Consider the following 18,995-nt stretch of genomic DNA (forward strand, 5'->3'; position numbering starts at 1 on the left):
TTATTTCTAATTTCTATTTCTTAGTCTCCATATCCAAAGTTTTTGACTAAACTTAATTAAAACATAGAGTATTTTGTGTTTCATGCACACCATGAAATGTTGTGTTTAACCCCACCACCTTACTTAAAGGATCCAAGTCCATCTTAGTTACCTAGTTGGCTCCAACTTTGGTATGACAATATTGACTTTTCTACATTTGAGTCCATGAAAAAAATATCCAATTTTGCTATTTTAAGATATTCGCGATTTAATGGCTTTTCTCCATTCTAGATAAGGGACTCACAATTCACTTAACTAATTTACTCACGTTCTATTATAAAATCAATTTATAAAAATGGATCATTCACTCATTTTCCTATTTTTCTTCGCAAAATCAAACAATCTTTTAAACTCGTGTTGATCAATCAAAATGAGACTTTAAATGGCGGACAGAGGGAGTATTTCATACTATTATCATTATCATTTTTTGTGGTAATTGAAAATCGTGCTCGTGTTCTATTATAAAATCAATTTATAAAAGTGGATTATTCACTCATTTTCCTATTATTCTTCGCAAAATCAAACAATCTCTTAAACTCGTGCTGATCAATCAAAATGAGACTTTAAATGGCGAACGGAGGGAGGATTTCATACTATTATCATTATCATTTTCTGTGGTAATTGAAAATCGTGCTCTATAAAGTCTGCTTCCTTCTCCCTCTAACATCACTCATTCTTACCTCTGTCTCTCTCTCTCACACAAAGATGGGTGTTTTTAGGGTTTTGTTGTTAGTTGGTTTGAGTTTGTTGGTAGTAATAAGCGAAGCTGCAATTCCTACAAAAACACTCAGACAAATTAATAAGGCTAATAGAGATGGGCCTTATTTGGGATTGGTGATTCCAAATCAATTTGAGCTAAACCCTCTTCTTCAACATCCTAGCTATAAACCCTCTAATCTCACAATCGACGTCTCAGGTACGTGTGTGTGTGAGAGAGGGAGAGAGAGAATACTTCCATCCATTCTAAAAACAAATAGACAAACTTATACTCTCTCCGTCCTATAATAATTGTCACTAGTTTCCAGGTCCGTTCTGTAATAATTGTCACACTTCATTTTTATTATAAATGGTAAGTAAGTTTCACATTTCATTGAATCACTTCACTCACATTTTATTATAAAATTCATATAAAAAAGTGGGTCCCATCTTCCACTAACTTTTCCAATCAATTTTTTTTAAAATTTCTTAAAACTCATGCCCACAAGAGTGGCAATTGTTGTAGGACGAAGGGACTAGTATATAACACGAATTTTAATGTGCAATTGGTAAAGTAAGAGAGATAAGAAAAAGTAAGAAAAAGAGAGGGAAAAGATTATGAAAGTAGTGTTAGTAGATTGTGAATTCCATAATATTAATGGTATATAATTGGTTAAAAATTTTCTATATTTAGACATATTTAATTTTGATAGACGGTGCAAAATGGTAAAATTAGTCAGTTTTTTTTAGGATGAAATGAGTATAAGTATGATTTTTGGCAGGAAAAAGATTCAGGTTTGGAACTGTTGCTGGAGAAAAGGCCATTTTGGTTATGACGGGATTGGCTATGGTATATAAATATACATACACACTTCTCCTTTATTTTCATGGATTTTTTCCTATAATTTTCAAATATACTAAACTATTAATATAGTGTTAAAACCATCTTATCGAGTATTCTCTCTGTCCAACTATAAGTAAGGTGTATTCTTTTTAGGTCGTCTTATTATAATTAAAGCATTTTCTTTTATGGTAAAAAACAATACTCTACATTTCTCTTACTTTATAAGTACTATATCTTCTCTCTTACTTTTTTTTCATTTTTACTTTATTCCCTTTTTATTTAACCATTAAACACCGCTACCTAAAAACTTGTGCCTAAAAGAAATATGTCATATTTAATGAGATGGAGGGAGAGTACTAGTATTACCAGCAGTGGCGAACGCAGTTCGAACAAGAAAAATGAAGAATACAAAGAAATCAACAAGAAAAAACAGAAATAACAAAATATTGCACTAGTAGTAGGATTCGAACTCAGAGTTGAAGATTTTAGCCAATCTACAAACCAACTTGAAGTACTACCTCCGTCTCAACTAAGTTGAGTCGTATTCCTTTTTAGGATGTTTTAATTAAGTTGAGTCATTTTCCCTTTTGACAAAAAACATACTCCCTCTGTTCCATGTTAAGAGAGTCATTTTTCTATTTTGAGAAGTTCCAAGTTAATTACGTTGTTTCTATTTTTTGCAAAAAGTTGTTCTCCTTTTTACTTTATTCTCTCTTCATCTCTCTTACTTTTTTCACCATTAATTTAACACACTATTCTTAAACTCTGTGTCGAAAAGAAATGTCTCTATTAACAAGGAACGGAGGGAGTAACATCTAATCGCACTTACTTTATTCCATTACCTACTTTACTCTATCATTATCTTTCCTACTTTATTCTTCTCTTCTACTTTTATAACAATTTCTTAATTTTCGTACCCAAAAGTTATGTCTCAACTTAGTTGGAACGGAGGAAGTAATACATAATTCCCTGTGTATCGAGTATAAATAGACAATCTTCAAATTGGTGGTTTGCCGGTGGCGCCCCATGTTGGGCTATTATTTATTGCAATAAGTTTTCACTCCACCTATATAAGTACTTCAACTATATTATCCAAACAACTTTTGACAATTTAGGTATAATTAACAAATCAGCAAACTTGTTTTATTTTACATTGGCGTTTCAAATTAATCACTAGATCCTCATATGAATATATGATGATACCACGTTTTTATGCTTGTACAATAATATAATTAATTAAAACCCTAGCTAGTTGATATTAATACTAGGTTCTTAATATTTGTGTATGTAATTAGGTAAATTCAGGCATCACGACACAACTTCTAGTGACATTGTTCAACCTGAAAGGAGTTATACATCATGGAATAGCTGGAAATGCAGATCCATCTCTTCACATTGGAGATGTTGCCATTCCTCAGTATTGGTCTCATTCAGGTCTCTGGAATTGGCAGGTACTAACGGGAGTACTGACTATAGAAACACTTCTCTATTTTATTCTTTCGAGTATTACTTTTTTTTAAAATTATAAGAATTTGACTGGTACTACCTTCGTCCAAAAAAATTAGTCTTGGTTGTGGACGTCGCGAGTTTAAATACATATGTTAGTAAAATAAGAGAATAGAGAAAAAGTGAAAAATGAGACTCGCATCATTAAGAGGAAAACTTATTATAAATAAAAATAGATTAATTTTGGTAAACGACCAACATGGAAAAAATATGAGTATTTCTGAGATAGTAGGTAATTTTGGTAAACGACCAACATGGAAAATTGACTGGCACTAATTTCACTATATTTTTCTCTTTCTCTTTCTTACTTTATCTATTTTTTATCTTTCTTACATAATAAATTTTGCATTAAAACTAATGTCATTTTCAAAGTTTCTATTTTTAGTAAATGGAGGAAGTATATGGTTTTGAAACGAAACATGAGACCTTATATGGTATTGATTGTGTAACAACATTTGCAGAGGTACGGAGATGGACCCGAAAATCCCCTAGCACTTGAAGCTAGTGGTGACTACACAAGAGATATTGGTTACATCAAATTTGCAAATTACTCCACAACATCCACTGATAATTTCTTGAACAATGTGTGGTATCAACCTGAGGAAGTTTTCCCCATCGATGGCACCCCTGAGGAAAGACAACACATCTTTTGGGTCCCTGTAGATCCTCATTATTTCAATCTCGCCAAAAAATTAGAGGTCATCTCATTTCCTATCACACCAAAAAATAATTAATTAACGCTACTACATGAATCAATTTATTAAAAAACAAAAATGTTACTGTATGATGATTTAATATGCAGGAGGTGACATTAGAGAAGTGTCTAAATGCAACATTATGCCTAACTTACCCTCCGAAAATCATCCGAGTAGCGCGAGGTACAAGCGCCAGCATCTACGTGGACAATGCAGCCTATAGAAGTTTCATATACGACAAATTTGAGGTGAGTCCGGTTGAGATGGAGAGCGCCGCCGTGGCGTTGGTCTGCCACCAGCAGAGGGTTCCTTTTATTACTTTTCGGGCGATTTCCGACCTCGCCGGAGGCGGCACCGAAGAGTCCAACGAGGCTGACGCGTTCACTCCGCTCGCCTCCACCAATGCCGTGGAGGTGGTCGTTCAGTTCATCAAGATATTGAGCCAAAGCTTGGTGCGAGCTAATGTTAATTAGCTTGCTTTTTTCTTTTCTTTTTAATTTCTAATAAAGAATAAGTCGTATCTCGTGTTGTCTTAGTGCAATACTTTCAGATATACTCTTCTACTGTTTAATTGTCTTCTGTCTTAATGTGATTGTGTTTCTTGTTTAAAGTTTATCATTTCATTTCAATTTTTATAATTATTAGGAGTAGTACATATATAGTTTTTCCAACTTGAAGTTTTTCGTATTAAGAATATTAAAATATACTATAAAGAATTCAATAGTTGGACCCAATAAATTGGTAATTGTCACAGCTCAGTGATAGTAGCTTTCAAAAAGTTGCACTAAAAAATACTTCTCTCAAGAAAAAAAAATGTTATAGGTTTTCTTTTGCAATTTGAAGGTAACAAACAAAACTTGCATATACATATTATAGGCCTCTAAATAATTTTTAAGGCTCATTTTACATGGACCTATAAGCAAACAAATCATCCAAAACAAATGTCAGCTTATAATTTATGCAATCTATTTTTATTCAATAAAGGTAAGGGCTGCTAAATATCTACTAGCAGTAAGTTGATAATTTGTCGAATAACAAAATTTTCACAGAATGTAAATGAAATTTTGGTATGATATACGTACACTCACACTGTTACACACCACCTGTAAATATCAAAATTCGATTTATTATATTATATTGAACCGAATCAAAATTGACCGAACCATCTATTTAGGGCTGGCAAATCGTGCGGATTGGGTCGCTATCGGGTCAACTCAATATCGACCCAACCTTATTGGGTCCCAATCCAACCCAACCCAAATCATCGTGTTCTTATCGGGTTCAACCCAAACAGATTCGTGTCAGATTCGTGCGGATTTCATGTCATCCAAAAAAATATAGGTCGTGTCGGATTCGTGCGGATTTCGTGTCATCCAAAAAATATTGGTCATCTTTTAATGATAGTAAGTAGTAAGTTACTACACAATATATACGCTATACGATAGGCCGGCCCGATTGACATCCCTAATAGTAAGTTACTACACAATATATACGCTATACGATAACGACCTACATATGATATTATATAATTAAAATTTGATATTACACAATAAAATAAGATATTACAAAATTAAAATAATTAATTTAAATAATTTTTAAATCTAAATAATAAAATTAAAGTATATTAAAATTAAATCTAACTAATAAAGTTAAAATAATTATTTTTTAATAAAATTTAAGTATGCAGTAATATATTTTTACCATAAAAAGTAATTGATAACAGTATTAATCATATTTTTACTAATAAAATTAAAATTATAATATTTTTCTAATTAATAAAAATAATTAAAAATTAAAATTTAATATATTATTTATATGAATAAAAATAATCAAAATAAATTTTTTTTTCTTAACGGATAACCCAACCCGACCCAAACCCAACCCAACCCAACCCAAAATTTCCGGGTTCTTATTGGGTCGACCCTATAAGGACCCAAATCCTAAACTTGCGTATTCGTGTTGGGTTAATTTCGTGCGGATTCGTGTCGGATTATCGTGTCGGATAAAAAATTGCCAGCCCTACATCTATTATTGTAGTACATAAATTTTCATCTATATATCATTGTTGTCATGTGCGCATGGATCATAGTCAATGATAATGGCGATGAGGAATGTGGACCTAGCTCTAGTGTAGCCAGCAGCCCCAAATTCGGCATTTACCGCCCAACTTGAATGACGTGACCAACAAGTCCATTCTTGCCTTCTGGCCGATATAATCGAAGAAATTTGGTCACGAAATCATTGAAACTTACTTGTAGCTTTTTCTTAGTTATTTTCGGATTGTACTTTTTCGTCTTTTTAATAGTATCACAAAGATTTTCATATTGTGGTTTTAAATAATGTTTATTTTGCTACTTTATTTTATTTGAAAACGCAAAAGTAAAAAAAGAAATACAAAATGGTTGACAAAAGATAGGGCGGGTGTATAGTCCGGGCTATAGCGGGTGAATGACAGGAAGGTAAAATATTGACGTCGCGGACAAAAATGGGTTTAAGGCGTGCTATTGTGAATGGCCTAACTACTACATACTCCCTTTGTCTCATAATAGATGTCATAATAGATGTCATAATAGATGTCATAATAGATGTCACACTTTCCTTTTTAGTTTTTTTTTAAAATTAACTTCTATATAAGGGAGGAAATTACAAATAAACTCCTATACTATAGATAGGAGGAAATTACAACTGATGTCAAGATGGCTCAAACTCGACACCTCATGCAATAATGTCTAAGCTTCTTGCCGCTAGAACAAAGGCTCTGGACACACTTTTCTTTTTAGTTTGTTCCACAAAAGATGTCACATTTACTTTTTTAGAAAAAGTTCTCTCTCACATTAATATAAATATACTATTTTCTCACTCCATCTAACACACAAAACAACATCTCCTAAAATCTCGTGTCATTCTCCAACTATGCCATCTATTCTGGACGGAGGGAGTACTATACTCTTTCCGTCCCCAAAAAATAGAAACTCTTTTCATTTTGGTACGTCCCCTAAAAATAGAAATTTTTTATTTAAGGAAATTTCTCTTTCTCTAATAAGGTGAGACTCAATTTCCAATAATACACTTTTGTTTCTATTTCTCTCTTGTTTTACTAATTTTGTACCGTTAAAAAAAATTTATAGTGTAAGTTATAACTCAACCAATTATAAAAGATTATCTTGGTGTATTTAAATAAATGGGTGAGTGAGTAATCCGACTTCAAATATTTCACACGCACCAACCAGTTATACTTATATGAGTGGATTGCATATTTAATTAGTCCATGAACTATCTCATTTGAACTTTGTACTCTCTGAAGAAATAAATTTTGTGACCTCTAAACTTATGATATGTTTATTTTGTAAGATTATATCTCATGAGTACTATGTATTATTATGATATTAAATTTCACAATTTAATCCTAGATAGATAATTTTAAGATAATGAGTCATGACAATCGAACGACACTGTAGTAGTAGCATATAATCTCGTATAAATTCCTTTTTAACCTTTTGAACTTTTTTCGAACACAAATGGAAGATGTGTGGTGTTGTCGTGGGTTTCTAATATGATCCATGAACCATTTAGGCCCATATATAGGCCCAACGCCCGGAAAAAAGATAACCATTCTATTCAAAAAATAGGGGTTTTCCCCAAAGCCTAATTTAGGGCGGTTAAAAATAGGATACCGTAAAAAAATTTAGTAAATTGCAATTGTGCCGACACAAAATCTGCAAAAAATATTAAATTTTGGAAATGAGGCAATCTTGATTTGACGCGTGGTAGATGAATTGTTGGTGGAGGACCACCAGTAGGCATGCGCACGGTTCAAAAAAATCATGAACCTAAACCGGCCCGCCAAGGGTTTAGGCGGTTCCGGTTCAAAAAAACGCCGGTTCCGTACCAGTTCGGCAGTTCATTTTTTTTTACATTTTCTTCTTTATTTATCTATGGAATGTGCGTAAATAAAATTCAAAAAATCACGAAGAAAACTGCTTTATTGATATAAATTTAAACGATGCTATAAGTTACAACAATTACAAATCACAAAAGACTTGAAGTCTTAAACAATAAATATAAATATTTGTTGTTTTTTTAATCGTCTATTTTTATCATTATTATACAAATTATATTAATTGTTGCTTTTTTGCACATTTTAATCAATACATTGAGAAAAATGAGTAACATACCTACATTTAAATCCAATTATTTGAAGATGTCCACATTCTATAAATATACAAATTATGAGCAACATGCCACATTCAAATTTAATTAAACTATTCTAGTTAATGCTATTATTAACTATAAATTTGTCTTAGAAAAGGAATTATGACAAAAATAAATATAAAAATTTTAAATAATAAAATGTAAAAAATAAAGAAAGTTTTATCTTCTACATTGGAAAAATATTAATGAATGATCTAAACATATAGTTATAAAAGAAAATACTTCAACATATTTTGTCCTATATCGAAAGTGAAACATAAAATATTCAAGGATATCTTTATAAAAGAGAAACAACCAAGAATGGTTTCTTAGAATTCAGAGGCCCAACAAATAAATATGAGATATTATGAAATTTTTGTATTTATTTTTTTGTGAAAATTAAATTTTAAATATAAAAATTAATTTTTATAAATAATAAATATTTTTTTATTTGAACCGCCGGTTCGAACCGTTGAACTGGCGGTTCCGATTTCTGAAAATCGTGAACCTGAACCGAACCGTCCGAATCTCCGAACCGTCCGGCAGTTCGAACCGCCGCCGCCAGTTCCGGTTTCGGGTTATGAACCGGCGGTTAACTGCCGGTTCAGTTCGGTTTGTGCATGCCTAACCGCAGCTATTAGAATGGGAAAGATATCTAATTTCTTTTTTTTAGTTATAAGTCGATTCTAAATTAGTACCCAATTGGGTAAGATTAATGTCACATGACATGTTTAGTCATTAAACCGTCAAATCAAATAAATATTAATAATTCTTAGTTTTCATTCGAGAGATTATTTTCTTACAAATATGCATATATTAGGGTGCCAAATCTTGCGTGTTGCACGATAACAAAAAACACGAACACCACTCGTTAAGAAAACTCTAAAACGAACACAAGCACGATCTGCTACCCTCAGACACGAACACGACACGAACCACTTCGAGTCAATACGACACGATAACAACACATATATGACACGACACAAAAACGACACTATATTAATATTATTTGTTAACGTGTAACACGAACACGACACTATACTAATACTAAGTGTTCCATTAGACTAAACCTAATTTAAATTTTAAAATAAATAAAATAATAATAATATTATAATATTATTTTTTAACGTGTAACTCAATAAGCTTTGACACATGCTCATTAATTCCGTGCGGGTTCGTGTCGTGCCAAAAATCGTCACCCGTAGCATATACGAGTGCACTGGAATGCAACTAGATCTCTAGTGTATAACTAGGCTCATATATTATTCATTGTGTCAACATATAGATGGGTGAGATTGATGAAAAATCATATCATTTGACCTACATAAAATTCTCATTAAAATGGTAAAATTGTAATTATATATAATCGGTTCAAATAATTTATGGCAGATTCGATAATTTAGGCGAAAAAACCTCTAATAAATCGAATAATGTAATGAGAAAACTATAATACAATGTTATAAGAGAATTCAAAAGGCAAAATACATCTAAAGGTTCTTGTATTAATACATTTTGTTTCATTAGGTTGTTCTACAAATTTTTGGTTCATTAGATCCTTATACCAATGTTTTTTTGTTTCATTAGATTATTTTTCATTTTTTTGTTTCATTAACTCCTTATACAAATGCATTTTGATTTAAGAGGACTTTATACTTTTATTTTTAATTTGGTTGTTTTTTTTCCAATGGACTTCAAAATTTAATTAACTTTTTTATATTTGTTTGTTTTTTTCTCATATATTTTTATAATTAATTCAATTGCAATATCGACTCAAAAGAATCAGTGAGAAAATTAAAAAATATATTGACATTGCTCGTTATCAATTTATGATTATTTCAATAATTATTTAGTGGATATTGCAACTAAATTAATTTTCAAAATAAATAAGAGGAAAAAAAAATTAAATAACATAGTAGTAGAAATTAATTATATTATGAAGTCTAAAGAAATATTCAACCAATGAACCTCTTATTTAAATATTCATTAGTACAAAGATCTAATAAAACAAAAAATTGTAAAAGAACCTAACGAAACATAATGCTAGTACAATAATCTAATGAAACAAAAAATGTGTAGTACGACATAATGAAATAAGATACTAGTATAAGGACTTTCACATGTGTTTTGCCAATTTAAAATTGAGAACTGTCATATCAACTACTCTCTTCGTCCAGCATTAAGAGTCATTTATTGTCATTTCAATTCGAACGTCAATGAAAGTAGTACTCTGTAGTAAGTAGACTTTATATTCAACTACCTCTTTATATTTTTATTTGTTATAAAATTAATACTAGTATCTAAAAATGTGATTCATAATCGACTAATTTTTTCAAATTACATTTATTTAAACTCAGTACTGAAAAAATGAGACTATTAATCATGGACGAATGAACTATAAAATTAAAATAAGCGAATATAACGGCAAAATCAAACAATTTTATAATGAGAGAATTTGAATAATGTAATGAAAAAAGTATAATTCTATAATGAGAGAATTTAAAAGTGAAAACTGTAAAGAGTGAACTTAAGAGGTAACTGTATTGGGTGAAATTTTGGATTTATGTGACTGGAAATTATGGAAAATGACATTTATATTCTTATCTATTAATAAACTTAATAATAATAGATTGACACGTATAAAATTAGGATTAGTTGAATCTTTAAATTAAATAGCTTAATAACTGGTGATAATGTATTAAAAAAAAACCATTATGTATGATACTGATTACCCTTGTTACTTGTGTTTAGTGCAGTTTGCATGCCTATCATACGTTGATAAGAACATTAAAAAAAGAGCGAGATAAATAATATGGGCAATGAAATCATCTATCAAAATCTTCTTCTTCTTGTTGTTTATTTTATCTGTTAGCTAGTACTATCACAATTCTTCACCACGTGAATCATGGCATATTCTTGCCCTTTCGATTATCATCATCATTTTTGGTGGTAGTTGAAAACCATTCTCTATAAAGCCTGCTTCCTCTCCTTCTCTCTCCAACTGCACTCATTCTTACCTCTCTCTCTCGAATAAAGATGGATGTTTTCAGGGTTTTGTTGTTAGTTGGCTTGAGTTTGTTTGTAGTGTGCGAAGCTGCAATTCTTACAAAAACACTGAGGCAAATCAATAAGGCTAGACGTCTCAGGTATATATATATATAAGAGAGAGAGAGAGAGAGAGAGAGAGAGAGAGTAGTTGTTGATTAATTTTATTGATATATACCATAATGTTGTGATTTTTGACAGGAAGAAGATTCAGATTTGGAACTGTTGCTGGAGAAAAGGCCATTTTGGTTATGACTGGATTGGCTATGGTATATAAATATACATACACACTTCTTTATTTGCTTATTTTCTTGGATTTTTCCTAGTATAATTTTCTAATATCAATATGTTCATATCTTCTATTTTTTGTGTTATTACTATAAGTTAGTTGAAACCAACGTATATAGTACTTCCGGGAAGCTAGGTGAAAAAATGTTGGGCTACTATTTAATTATTGCAACAAATTTTCACTACACCTATATATGTACTTCAACTATAACCTAACAACCTTTGATAATTTAGGTATAATTAACAAAATCGGTGATGGAGTACGTACTAAACAAGCCCAACAGCAGTAAAGCCCATCAGCCTAAAGCCCAAGAAAGAGTATCAGTTCGGCATGACTAAAGAGTATCAGTCCGGCATGACTAAAGAGTTCAGTTCGGCACAACCAAAGAGTTCGGCCCCAGCCTACAGCTCGGTAAAAGCCAACCAATCAAACTCTGCTCTCAGGTCGGCATCAAGCTCTACTCTCAGATCGGCAAAAGCTGCTCGGCAATAATTCAGCAGTTCGGTCTCAGTATTCGACCGAACTAGGAGATAGTGGACTCATGCAGGATTTCCACCTCCACTACACCCACGATCTATTTAGTGGTGTCAAGCAGTCATTAACTCATGCAGGATAGTGGACCCATGCAAGATCGCCACGATCTCCACGACATCCACTACCTAGTAAATGGTGCTGCATGCCACGATCTTGGTCCTTTGTATAAATAGAACCTAGATCAGATAGATAGGGTTAGACTCTCTCGCCCTCTAGAGATCAAATATAAAATAGCAAGTCTGTATTGTAAGCTGTAGAAAACAGATCAAGCAATACAACTCTGCCCTCTTTTCTTCCCGTGGACGTAGATTTACCTCAGTAAATCGAACCACGTAAATTCATTGTGTCGTGATCTTTATTCTCTACCAGCATTCATCATCATCAAAAATTCGCGGATTCATCACTGGCGCCGTCTGTGGGAAACAGAGAACTAAATTTGTGATAAAGCGAATTTTTGACCCTTTTTCCACCCCAAAAAAATGCATACCAGATCACACACTACCCGTAATACCGTTCGTGATAACCGTGAGGAAGCTAGTCCAGCTCGCAGGTCTGAAAAACGGCCTCGGGAGACATCCACCTCCGGTTCTCACAAAGAAGGAACAAGCCACTCCAGGAGAGATCGCACCGAGTCTTCCCAGCAGCCCGATTTAAATGAAGCTGTCAAGCTGTTCTTGGCCGAGAAGCAGGAGGAGTTCTTAACCTTCCTGCAGAAGAGCCAACAGCCGGAGAAGACAACGGCGGATTCTCCCTCCTCATCCAGACATGAAAGTCACTACCGCAGTAGTGACGTGTCTTCCAGGAGAAAGAATCCTCTACCCCGACATGTTCCTGTTCCTCCTCGGTACCGGAACCACAGGAGAACTCCATCTCCTCCGTACCGAAGAGATGTCGGGTTCGCCATGTACGGAGCATTAAAGACTCCGTTCTCGGACGATATCACCCAAACTCCTTTGCCGCGGAACTACCGGACACCGTCAATGACTTATGACGGGTTGGTGGATCCTCATGACTTCCTGGGACGCTATCAGTATAACATGGCGAACCAGGGTCTCAATGAGGTCCATATGTGCAAGCTGTTCCCCGAGCTGCTTATCGGGAACGCGAGAAGGTGGTTCGATAGCCTTCCTCAAGGCAGCATTAGATCCTACCGAGATCTAATGGATGCTTTCCACAGGAGGTTCTTTCAGAAAGCGGAAGCCCGAATTACTTCGGCTCAGCTGCTTTCTATACGTCAAGATCGCGACGAAAAGATCAGCGACTTTTTGACAAGATTCCACAAGGAATGCCTACAAGTAGATGATCTCAACGATCTACTTGTCATTTCGGCATTCCAAAATGGAATCCTGCCCGGAGCTCTCTACAGAAAGCTCGTGGAATGCAGTCCGCAAACAGCTCAAGAGATGTGGGACATTGCGGACCAGTTCTCCCGTGCCGATGAGGCAGACCGTCGCAAACGGTCTTTAGACAGCTCATCCCGAGGAGACAGGAGGAAGCCCGATCATAGCGATCAGGGACATCCTCGCCGAACTCCTTTTGGCGATCAGGGACATCCTCGCCGAACTCCTTTCGAAAGGATTCAAAGGACTCCGGTACAAGACCGATTGGGGCCACGTCTCAATCCTGAGAAGCCGCCCGCTCAGTTCGTACCCTTAAACAAGTCAAGAGCAGAAATTTTCGAACTACATTCCGATATGTTCGAAAAACCAAGGCGGATGACGAAATCGGCCGCGTGCCGACCTCAGGATCAATATTGCTCCTTCCATCAAGACTACGGTCACGATACCGAGGAGTGCCAACATTTGGCTGCAGGTATTGATGCCCTTGTGAAAGCAGGGACGTTAAAAAAATACCAAAGCAAGCAGCCGAAAAGGAACAAAAAGCAGGGAGGTGCGAACTGCGCTCCTCAGGATCCGAAAAGGCAACAGAATCCCGAAGACGATAACGAGCCGCAATATGATGGAGTAATCCTAACTATTGACGCTCTCCCTGCCGGGAAGACTAAATCGTCTCTGAAGTCATAGAGCAGAAAAAGGCTTTTGACGAGCTCAAAAGTTATTTAGCCGAGCTTCCAATTCTCTCTGCTCCAACAGATGCCGAAGTGATTTTCTTATACTTAGCGGCATCCGATCGAACCATTAGCGCGGTGCTTGTACGAGAAGAAGGCCTAAAGCAGTTTCCCATCTACTTTACAAGCCGAGCATTAAGAGGTCCAGAAACAAGGTATCAACCTCTGGAAAAAATTGCTCTGGCGTTAGTAAATGCAGCAAGGAGACTGCGGCCATACTTCTATGCTCACAAGGTATGCGTCTTAACCGATCTGCCTCTTCGGCAAGTTTTGACCCAGCCAGAAGCATCAGGCAGAATCGCCAAATGGGCCATAGAGCTGGGAGAACACTCAATCGAGTACCTACCTCGGAAAGCCATCAAGGGACAAGCCTTGGCAGATTTTCTTGCAGAGGCCAAGTTCGATCAAGCAATTCCTGTTATTGCCGAACAGAAGAATTCTGCCAATGCCGAACTAGCACAGCCCTTGGAATCCGAAGTAGAGCCGCCGGACTGCTGGAGCGGATTCGTAGATGGAACTTCAAACAAGATGGGAAGTGGAGCTGGTATTTTACTTGTCGTTCCCGACGGACACGAGGTAACCTACTCACTTCGGTTCCTATTCCCCACTACTAATAATGAAGCCGAGTACGAAGCCCTCCTGGCCGGACTCCAGTTAGCGCAAAGTCTGCTCGTCAAATCTCTCAAAGTCCATTGTGATTCACAAGTCATAGTAAATCACATGTTGGGTACAAGTGAAGCTCGTGACTAGAGAATGAAGAAGTATTTGGACAAAGCGCAAAGCATCAGCCGAAGTTTCTCCTATTTTCGGATAATCCGCATTCCCAGAGCGGAAAATAGCCGAGCAGATACCTTAAGTAAGTTGGCCTCAGATCCGAGTTCAAAGGCGGAAGAATTAATGCATCGAAGCATTGATGAAGCCGAGGTACATTCAGTATCCAGCTCGCCGAACTGGATGACGCCGATCTTGCAGTATCTGGATCAAGGACAATTGCCCGAGGATAAGAGAGAAGCTCGGAAGATCACGTGCCGAGCACTTCGGTACGAACTTCATGAAGGAGTCCTCTTTAGAAAGTCTTACCTCCAGCCGTTATTGCGGTGCGAAGGGCCAGAAGAGACGGACTACATCCTCAGAGAAGTTCATGAAGGATCGTGCGGTAGCCACATCGGAGCCAGAGCTTTAGCTAAAAAAGTTCTGAGATGGGGATATTATTGGCCAACCATGGTACAAGAGGCAGTGCAGCTCGTCAAGAAGTGTACGAAGTGCCAAATTCATGCAAATGTCCCAAGGATGCCGCAGACCGATCTATACACTATGCAAAGCCCTTGGCCTTTCATGCAATGGGGCATAGACATAGTGGGACCACTTCCTCAAGCTCCTCGGCAAATGAAATTCCTTATCGTTGCCGTGGACTACTTCACGAAGTGGGTGGAGCCTGAACCATTAGCTACGATAACGAGCTCAAAGGCATTGGACTTCGTCTGGAAGAACATAGTGTGCCGATTTGGCATACCCCACATCCTCATCTCGGATAACGGGACTCAGTTCACCGACAAGACGTTCAAGAATTGGTGCCAAGAGCTGAATATTCAACAGCGGTTCACTTCGGTCTCTCATCCACAAGCAAACGGACAAACGGAGGTAACAAATCGTATCCTGGTGAAAGGGTTAAAAGCTCGGTTAGAACAAGCCAAAGGACAATGGGTAGAAAATCTCCCTCAAGTCCTATGGTCCTACCGAACTACATCCACAACCTCCAACGGTGAAACTCCGTACAGTCTTGTGTACGGCACTGAAGCCGTGATTCCGGTGGAGATCGGCATACCCAGTCCCCGAACTCTAAATTTCTCAGCAGAAATGAATGACGACGGACCGAGAGCCGAGCTAGATCTTGCCGAAGAAAGAAGAGAATTGGCATGCATAAAAGCAGCCAAGTACAAGGAGCAAGTAGCCCGGTATTACAACCAAAGGGTGAAGAAGCTGCAATTTCAAGTGGGAGATCTCGTCTTGAGAAACAACGAAGTAAGCCGAGCAGAAAAGCTGGGCAAGCTCGAACCCACATGGGAAGGTCCGTATCGGGTGTCAGAAGTCCTCGGCAAAGGGTCTTACAAATTGGCTCACATGTCAGGAGAACAGGTACCCCGAACATGGCACATTTCCAACCTCAAGAAGTTCCATTTGTAAGAGACAGTCCGGTCAGTCAGTCTTGAGTCCTGTTCGGTCAATGTGCTTTATTTGGTTTGCTTGGTCTTTGCTTGTCTCTGTGCGTTTTGTCTGTGTGTTTTGTCTGTCTCTGTGCGTGTCGTCTCTTACAAATGTTACTGAGGTATCTTGTTCTTCGAAGGCTGATCCCCTTCTTAGAACATATACAAGCCAACGATTATGAGTCAAAGCTTCTAAAGAGGATACAAGACCACAATTCAGCTTAAACAAGCAGTTCGTCTGAAACGAGCTGCAATGAGCCAACGATTGTGAGTCAAAGCTTCTAAAGAGGATACAAGACCACAATTCAGCTTAAACAAGCAGTTCGTCTGAAACGAGCTGCAATAAGCCAACGATTGTGAAGTCAAAGCTTCTAAAGAAGATACAAGGCCACAATTCAGCTTAAACAAGCAGTTCGTCTGAAACGAACTGCAATAAGCCAACGATTGTGAAGTCCAAGCTTCTAAAGAGGATACAAGACCGCAATTTAGCTTAAGAATCAAGCACTTCGTCTGAAACGAACTGCAACGAAAGTCCGATTCTCGCGATAAAACTTGCCTGAATTAGGACAAGGGAAAGTCCGATCCACGCGATAAAACTCGCCGAATTAGGACAAGGGAAAGTCCGATCCCCAAATTAGGACAACGGAAAGTCCGATCCGAGCGATAAAACTCGCCAAATTAGGACACAAGACGAGTCCGGTCAAAGATGTTTATTTCATCAGACCAAAGACGAGTCCGGTCAAAGATGTTTATTTCATCAGACCAAAGACGAGTCCGGTCAAAGATGTTTATTTCATCAGACCAAAGACGAGTCCGGTCAAAGAAGAGTTCACTTCATAAGACCGAGGACAAACATCAACTTACACCGTACCTTTATCCAGAATGCCGAAGTAATTCACTTCGCTTTCCGGGGGGGGTAGTGATGGAGTACGTACTAAACAAGCCCAACAGCAGTAAAGCCCATCAGCCTAAAGCCCAAGAAAGAGTATCAGTTCGGCATGACTAAAGAGTATCAGTCCGGCATGACTAAAGAGTTCAGTTCGGCACAACCAAAGAGTTCGGCCCCAGCCTACAGCTCGGTAAAAGCCAACCAATCAAACTCTGCTCTCAGGTCGGCATCAAGCTCTACTCTCAGATCGGCAAAAGCTGCTCGGCAATAATTCAGCAGTTCGGTCTCAGTATTCGACCGAACTAGGAGATAGTGGACTCATGCAGGATTTCCACCTCCACTACACCCACGATCTATTTAGTGGTGTCAAGCAGTCATTAACTCATGCAGGATAGTGGACCCATGCAAGATCGCCACGATCTCCACGACATCCACTACCTAGTAAATGGTGCTGCATGCCACGATCTTGGTCCTTTGTATAAATAGAACCTAGATCAGATAGATAGGGTTAGACTCTCTCGCCCTCTAGAGATCAAATATAAAATAGCAAGTCTGTATTGTAAGCTGTAGAAAACAGATCAAGCAATACAACTCTGCCCTCTTTTCTTCCCGTGGACGTAGATTTACCTCAGTAAATCGAACCACGTAAATTCATTGTGTCGTGATCTTTATTCTCTACCAGCATTCATCACCATCAAAAATTCGCGGATTCATCAATCGGCAAGCTTGTTTTACATTGGCGTTTCAAATTAATTACTAGATGAAAAAAACACACACATATACTGAATATATACTTGTCTTGTGTCTATGTTGAATCATAATATGAATATATGATGATACCTTGATATGTATGTACAATTAACATAATTATTAATTAAAACCCTAACTGATTGATATTAATATTTGTGTATGTAATTAGGTAAATGCAGGCATCACGACACAACTACTGGTGACATTGTTCAATCTGAAAGGAGTTATACATTATGGAATAGCAGGAAATGCAGATCCATCTCTTCACATTGGAGATGTTGCCATTCCTCAGTATTGGTCTCACTCAGCTCTCTGGAATTGGCAGGTACTAACTGCTAGTACAAGTAACTTCTAGTAGTAAACGGAATATTAGTTTTATACTAGTAGTAATAATTATGAATTGAATGAGTTAGTAAAACATGAGATTCACTTACCAGAACTAACTTACCAGAACTAAGTAAAATATTAGTATTACCTCTTCGTTCGCAAAAAAATAGACTAGTTTTACCATTTTGGATAATCTATCAAAATTTGACTAATTCTAAATATGAAAAATTTTAAACAACATATTAACCACACATCATTTATATGGACCCCACAATCCATTACACTATTTTCATCACATATTTCCCCTCTTCTCTTACTTACCGATTGCGGATTAAAACTTGTGTGATTTACAACTTTGTCTATTTGTGGACGGAGGTAGTATAACAAAAAATGGGACCAGATAAAAATGTCAAAATATGACAAATAATGAGGACATGAGGTCATGTATAATAATCTACTAAGTATAGTATGGTTTTGATGAAACGAAACATGACACCTTATATATGGTATTGAAGTATTAATTGTGTAACATTTGCAGAGGTATGGAGATGGACCAGAAAATGTCTCTGTGTTTCTGTTTTGCCCTCTTGTACCTATTTAAGAGTTTTCAATAAATCGAGTTAAATGTCTTGTGTCTTAATTAATTTTTTTTTCTCAATTAACGTATTTTATTTCAACTTTAACAATTAGTAGTAATAAATTATGAAGTTGATAGATACATACACATTCAATGTTATACGGAGTGTTATTTTTTGTTGAGTATTAATAAAATAACGAATTTAATAATTGGACATAATAAATTGGTAATTGTGACTGGTCAGTGATAGTGACTTTCAAATAAAGTTGCATTCGAAAATGTTGTTAACACAATTTAAAAAAAGTTACTATTTCTCTTGTAATATTAATGTACCAAGTAACAAC

The 18,995-nt window shown here is 36.3% G+C and overlaps 1 protein-coding gene across 1 annotated transcript; it reads left to right on the forward strand.

Moving 5' to 3' along the window:
• The first annotated feature begins 692 nt into the window (after window positions 1-692).
• LOC121802395 (bark storage protein A-like) lies at window positions 693-4,390 on the forward strand. The gene is made up of 5 exons (XM_042202058.1): window positions 693-955; window positions 1,518-1,585; window positions 2,875-3,030; window positions 3,547-3,783; window positions 3,888-4,390. Exons 1-5 carry the CDS (start codon window positions 745-747, stop codon window positions 4,251-4,253), a joined length of 1,038 nt encoding a protein of 345 aa, XP_042057992.1. The 5' UTR covers window positions 693-744; the 3' UTR covers window positions 4,254-4,390.
• The last annotated feature ends 14,605 nt before the right edge of the window (window positions 4,391-18,995 follow it).

The sequence above is a fragment of the Salvia splendens genome, chromosome 5, assembly GCF_004379255.2.
Source record: "Salvia splendens isolate huo1 chromosome 5, SspV2, whole genome shotgun sequence".
NCBI lineage: Eukaryota > Viridiplantae > Streptophyta > Magnoliopsida > Lamiales > Lamiaceae > Salvia > Salvia splendens.